General features: G+C 28.0%; 1 protein-coding gene across 1 annotated transcript; it reads left to right on the forward strand.

The window, feature by feature from the left end:
• The first annotated feature begins 4,361 nt into the window (after positions 1-4,361).
• LOC145064033 (uncharacterized) lies at positions 4,362-4,751 on the forward strand. The gene has a single exon (XM_079011563.1). It carries the CDS (start codon positions 4,362-4,364, stop codon positions 4,749-4,751), a length of 390 nt encoding a protein of 129 aa, XP_078867689.1.
• The last annotated feature ends 2,828 nt before the right edge of the window (positions 4,752-7,579 follow it).

Raw genomic sequence — 7,579 nt, forward strand, 5'->3', positions numbered from 1 at the left:
TTTGTCTTTCAACTTTAATAAACCTAAAAGTATTGTGACTTTATAAATCAAAACCAGAGCCACATTAAAGCCTCCAACACAACGGGTCTTATATATATCTATGTGTAAAGGGGATATTTGAGATCCGAATGAATATTTTACAGGTTTAATTACTCGGTTTAGGCTAACATTCTAACATTTTTTTATAGTGGACAAAAATCGAAATAAAATTAAAAACATAAAAATATTAATGTTACGATTTTAAAAAAATGGAATTCCGTTATAAACACCATGCAAATTTTATTTTAAAATATAGATAAATAACATAAGTCTATTTAACTCATCTATAAAATAACAACATGATATATATAAATATTTTTAAGACCTTTTTAAAAAAAATGTTTTTCTTGATGTCTACTCTCTCAGAACAAGCACTGCCTTAAAAATGGGCATACACAATTACACATCTAAAAAACAAAAATGGGGCATTATATGGACAAAAGCAGATTGTGTATTATGTCATCTACACTTGCATTTTCACATAGATACGAACAAATCAATAACAACTAAATCCCATTCTTTGTTGTTATCTACTTGTTTTGTTTCACTTGAAATGGATAAAAATGGTTTTAAAGCACCCACTAAATTCACCCAAAATGTTGAAAATCAGTATAATGATCAACACATTTTCCATCTAAAAAGCTTAGTATAGATTCGCCCACGATTTGCTTGTGTTATTTGTTTCCATTAGTGATATTGACCTTCATGATACGCGGCATCTTACAAAACTACGTTTGTTTCTTTATAGGTTATTGTTAGAATAGTCTTAATATTTTGTCCTAGTTCATGGAAAAGTCTTAACTTTTATTTTTTGAACAGAAAAGTCTCGATAATCTAATTTTACACGATAATCTTATCATTTTCTGTTAAAAAAATCGGACATTTTCGTTAATTTGGACAAAAATTAGATAATCGAGTCTTTTCTGTTCAAAAAAATAAAATTTGAGACTTTTCCATAAATTAGGAAAAAATAATGAGACTTTTCTAACAACAACCATTTCTTATATTGAAAAGAAATCTCATGGCAAATTCCTAATATATATTCCTTTTGAAGGACCACATATATACGTAGCTACACACGTTTTGAAAGTTCAATTGGAAAACATGTGTGTCAACGTTCCATATGAGTTTGAAATAAGACAACTCTTACTTGGTCGTCATTTATCTAGGGTTTTTGTCCATATATATATTGAAATGTTTTTGTCAATTTTGAACTTAAAAACATATTTTATTTATGTTTTTAGAATCAAACTCGAGTATATTCTTGGACGGCACACGTTAGATATTTTTGTTTTTCTAAATGGTAATAAGAAGGTTCGATTAGACCAACAATTCAAAATATGTAACATTGCATTGAGTCGGGTTAGATTCAAATATGATTTAATTATTATCAAAGAATAATTTTGGAGCGTCAGATTAAAATAATCAATGGTTCTTATGAGCATACAAATAATATTTTAACAATAAATAAATTGTTTTATTTTGTCAAGATTTTGATTTTCATCATAATCAATGATTATTTCAATCTGACCTCCAAAATCATTATCACATAATAATTAGTTTTTATTTGACACATATCATATTAAGTTTGTATATATCGTCCAAACAAACCACATGGTTTTAGATGACTTTGTTAGACACATGGAAAATATGGTGAGTAACTCATTGATCAATGTTCAAATCCTAATACTATCCAATCATTGTGGCTATGGAGGTTCGCCTCCAATGAAACTAAAACACGAGGCATACTCTCATATTCACAACAAAAATTAGTCGGTGCGTAAAAATATTGGCCCGAAAAAACCTCGTTAGGGAACTCCCTTTCAGAAAAATCATACAAAACCCAAAACATTCAAACAAATAAAAACCTAAATGAAATGAAATTGTTAGTGTATCTTACATCGGTGCGACATGGTAATATAAGTGACTATATATATCGGAGTTCTCCTTCTCTCCACAAGGGCTCTTTTGGAGAGACAATCTTGGGCTCCACATATATTTAAATGGTATCAGAGCTGACGTCCTGCACCCCCGTGGTTCAGCATATTCCTATTTATCCTCATCGAGCCTCCGACTCTGAGGGGGAGTGTTAGTGTATACCACATCGGTTCCACACGATAATATAAGTGACTATATATGTTGGAGTTCCCTTCTTTCCACATGAGCTCTTTTGGAGAAACAATCTTGTGTTCCACATATATTTACAGAAATATTAATTACCAAACACTAAAGAATAAACTAAAGAATTCGGTTGCTTTACAGTTTCGATATACAATTAGTTTTCCTTAGACCGACATGAGACTTACCTATTTGGTAAGGGTGAAAGACTCGTAGATTTAAGGTAGACGAATTAACTAACTTTGTGAATTTAACTTCTAATCACAAACCAACTGTACAAAAAGAAAATAATTTTATTTTTATTAACATATTACAAAAAAGCTATTTATTAAAAATATAACAAAGTTTTTATAATATATTAAACTTAAACATTTATAATATGAAAAATAACATTTTCATTTATAATTTTTTATTCATCCATTTAAAAAACAATATGACTTTTTGTATCTCAGTTTTGATCCAAGAAAATGAATTATAAGGCCGAACAAAGCATTGCAGAAAGGGGGTGCGAGATGCGTTCCCGCATAATGGAACACTGCACCACCCCTACGGGAAGGGAGTGGGGGATAGAGACCCCTCATTCTCTCCTGTTTGGATTGGTTAGGATTTTCTTTTTTATATATGTTTTTTAGTTTTTTAATATTTGTTAAATTATATACCTGCTAAAAAATTATAAAAAATATATCAAAATTCAAGGTTTTTAATTCCCTACAAAATGAGTATAATATTCTCTTTAATAAATGAATGTTTTTTTTTTTGACACATGTCATATTCTCCTTCATTTTGACATTTGTCATTTTGTGAGAATTTTAGAAAATTTATTTTCCACTTGTCATTTTTTAGGGATTTTCATTTCCTTAAAATAAAATTCCATAAAATTGTAATGGGTTCTATAAGGAAATAAAATCATTCTATTAATTTGGTAATAAATTCTCATAAATACTTCAAACGATTTAGTTTCTTTTGCAAATTTTAAGAAGATTACATTATGTTATGTAAGTATTACATTATAAAATATTTCATATTTATATATTGATATTAAAATTTTATTTTTAATAAACTTGTGTAATACACGGGTCTCACACCTAGTTTGTATGAAATGATTTTTTTAGAAAAAAAAAATAAAGATCCTTCCCATACACATCCCGGGTTTGACGAGAGAAAGAAAAATAAAAGAAATAACAGGCAAAAATTGAGAGATCCTTTCCCACACACCCTTGGGTCTAATGAATAGGAAAAATCTTTTGCACTTCTTTTACTTTAATGAATAGAAAACATAAGTAAAATTATCATCTCCCTTCTTCACAAAATTGGAGGCATGAAAATTAGGGGTGTTTGTTTGGATGGATCGGTTTGATCTGATCCAATTAAATGAATCCAAATTGATTTCGGTTTTTAACACATGGATCCGAATGATCCAAACTAAATTCAAATCCGATCTGATCTAATTACAATTCGGTTGGATCGGTTTTTATAATTAGGTTTTTCCAAAACCAAAACATTTTAAAACGATATATAATTATAATATTAACCAGTTGTACACAAGAATCAAAAACAAATTATTTAGTTGTGGTTTGAAATTGATAAACAACTACTAAGAGGATATATTATAGTTAAATATTTTATATATAGAAAAGTTTTGAGAGAAAATGCATATTAATGTTTTTTTATCAGGTGAAACATTTTGAACGTATTTGAAAAAATAAATTACAAAATTAATAAATAAGTATAGATATATATATTATAAATAAATAAATAATAAACGTTTATTCGGTTTTTTTGGACTATTCTGTTTTTATTTTATAAATCAAAACCAATCCGAAATCCAAAATAACAATTCGGTTTTTTTGAAAAACAAATCAAAAATCCAAATATCCGAACCAAATAGTTCAATACAAATTATCCAATTGTCCAATTTAATTTTATCCAAATAGTTAGCCTAATAAAATGGTTGCGAGAAATATAGTGTACACAAATATATATGTGTACAATCGAACAAATATAAACCAAAAAAAGCGTGTAATGGTCCTACACGTGACACTTTAGTACAAAACCGACACGTGTACGATCTTGAACCGGTTGCCCTATATAATCGAAACCCCAAGGAGGCAAGGAGAGAACTAACTATCCACCTTCAAAATCTTTATCGGCAAAACAGGAAAAAAAAATCATTTGTACTTTCTCTCTCTATAAACTCTACAAAGATGGCAGCAAGTCTCATGCCTATTCAGCCTCCGGTCATCGTCCGAGCATCCGCCTCCACCTCCGGCAACCAGAAGTCCGACTCTCAACGCAAAAGCTGGTGGACTCCACTCTTCGGCTGGCCCTCCGAGCCCGACTACATTGACTCCGGCAACATCGACAAAAGCAGGAAGAATAACACCACTTTCTCGGCAAAATCAGGCGCCACTTCGGACTCGGATCTGGATCAGAGGCCGGTCAGATCTCGTATATCCCCGGGGAGCTTCACCGAAGAAAAGGCGAGGAAGCTCCGGATGTTGACGATGGAAATGGAGTCGTTTCACGATGCGATGTATCACTCTGCCATCGCTTCACGTCTCGCTTCCGATTTCTCCGATCGTTCTGATGAATGATCGATCTCCGATTTCCGGCGAGTATGTGTTTCGATTAATTTTAAATTGCAATTAGTTTTGTACAATTAGATTTAAAGTTCTAGATGTTTCTTTTCAATTCAGTAACTATTATTTTAAAAGGTTACTTTCAATCTTTCATAGTTGTAGTATTGTAGACTTGGAAGTTGGAAACGAAAGGCAGATGTTGATAGCATATGATTTTCTAATGTTTTTATATTAGAGATCTTTGATTAACTGACCCTTGAAGATTGGGATGATGTATGTATAATACTAATGGTAGTAATAATTTGTATATAAATAAAATATTTGTTTAATTTAATTATCGAGATTAACTAGTTTTAAATTGTTGACATAGACCTAATTATTTGTTTAATACGAATTATTGATGCAAGTTGCAAGTGTGTTCTTGTGCTTATCGCCTTCCAACAGAGCACTAGGCATACGTTAATAGTTTCTTTAACGTCATTATTGTTTTGCCTTTTTCTTTGTTTTTTATCCATTTAGTAATTAGATCTTTCTTTTTAATTTTAACTAGGGTTTGGACCATCCGTGCGTTGCTGCGGAAACTTCGGTATATTAAAAAACCCAGTTTGACATCATATATATAACGAAGACGATTAAATCAGGGGACTGTTATGCGTACCCCTCATTTTATGTACGTACGCCCTTAATCATTACTTTATTGGTGCAGATTGATCTATTATTTACTTTTTTGCAGCTTTTTTATTAATTTAATCAATAAATAAAAATTGTTAGTTTCAGTTTGTAGTGCTATCTCCAAAAACCAAAAAGCTGGCCAATAATAATAATAATAATAATAATAATAATAATAATAAATTGAATACAGTAACCGCAATTAAAAGTTACGTATCCAAGTTATTTTTTAGAAGTATATTTGTCTTCATGTTATATTTTAACTATTTCTCTTCAGTTTTTTTTGGCCCATGTATGGAAAAATATTTACCTTTTTTGGTTGGTGTATGATGTATCTTTTATAACAATCATATTTTATTTATGAATAATCAAGGCCTAAAAAGGACTTTTTTTTATTCGTATACTAGTATAAGACCGTGCATTATACGAGTTTATTAAAAATAAAAATTTAATATTAATATTTAAACATAAAATATTTTATAAAGTAAAAAACGGACACAATATTCAACTTTTTGCGAACTTAATATAATGGTAACATGTTATCACTGGTAAAAGGGTAAAACCGAATAAAAAATGTTTGGGTAAAAACGGACACAAAATTCAACTTTGGGCAAAACCGACAAAACTCTGAAAACTTGAGGGTTTTTATGACATTAGCCCACATAAAAAAGATTAAAAAAAAATTAAATCATAGAAACAAAAATAAATTAATTAAATAAATAAAAACCAATAATATATAATAAGATTTAAAAAAAAGTAATCTATAAAAGAAAAAACATAAATTAATTAAATAAATAAAAACCAATAATATATAATAAGATTTAAAAAAAAAAAGTAATCTATAATAAAATGAAAGAAAAAACATAGTGATTATAGTTTTAATGTGAATAAAATTAATGCTAATAATTAGTTAATAATTAGTTATATGTAATTATGGTATAATGATAATAGTTATTTAAAGAAAATAAATAAATATTAATCATTAAGGTAATCATTAAGGGTATGGTTAAGTAAGAAGAGGGTAGGGATAAAGAGAGCCTTAAATCATATAAAATTTAAATCATATAAAATGGAGCATAAAAATATCAAAATAAAACATGGATACAAACAATTGACTTGAAAGTGTATCTTTAAGAAATTGATAAAAAAAAGATTATTAAAAAATTATATAAGGGGCCAAAATATAACTTTAAAATATAGTAAGTGACAAAATTATAATGTATAAAATACTAATAAATTAACTTTAAAATTATAAGGGTTGAAAACTTTTAAATAAAAATTAATTAAGGAGAAAGAATATAAATATATATAATTTTTTAAATTATAAAGATAAAAATTGTTACATCAAAATTAGTTTAGGGGTACAAAATATAAAAACAAATAAAAGTAAAGGTTGGAAAATGAAAAAAAAATTGAGGATAAAAGTTGTTACATAAAAATTAGTTTAGGGGTATAAAATAAAAAAAACAAATAAAAGTAAAGGGTGGAAAATGAAAAAAAAAATACATCAAAATTGGTAGGGGTACCAAATATAGAAACAAATAAAAATAAAGGGTAGAAAATGAAAAAAAATTGAAAGTATGAAATCTGCTTAATATATATAATACGAGATGCTTACGTGGAATGAATAGTAAATCGTCACACATACCAATTTTGGTAATTAATATATATATATATATATATATAATTGTATCAACGTTTATCTTTATCTATAAGGTCTAATGTGTGCATAACAATTTTTTTCATACATGATAATTTATATTTTAAAATAAATTGTTGTGTGAAAAAAAAAATGTTAGTCTATGAATCACTTGCTTGTCTATATGATCTTTGGTTCAAAATAATATTTACATAAAATTACTTGGTTCAAAAGAGAAATTAGTTATCCTCCTATATTTTCTTCCAACATATCTTTCTATCCATCTTAAATAATATATTTTCTTCCAATATAATCCTTCTATCCATCTTAAATGATACGTGTCATTTAATGAAAATAATAATATTTGAATATTTTTGTGTGATTCATGTCACCGTTTAAGATAAGTAGAAGGATATACACAAAGAAATGCAGGAGAATATTTCAAAATAATACTCCTTCCGTTCCAAATTGATAGTCCATTTTTGATTTTTGAAGTCTTTTTTCTTCAACTTTGACCTTAAATATTTTTATTTGT

The sequence above is a fragment of the Lactuca serriola genome, chromosome 7 (genome assembly GCF_051521515.1).
Source record: "Lactuca serriola cultivar US96UC23 chromosome 7, Lser_US96UC23_V15, whole genome shotgun sequence".
In the NCBI taxonomy this organism is placed as follows: Eukaryota; Viridiplantae; Streptophyta; class Magnoliopsida; order Asterales; family Asteraceae; genus Lactuca; species Lactuca serriola.

Excerpts from the sequence above, each read along its gene's own strand:
- LOC145064033 (XM_079011563.1), top strand. The coding sequence starts at position 4,362 with ATGGCAGCAAGTCTCATGCCTATTCAGCCTCCGGTCATCGTCCGAGCA.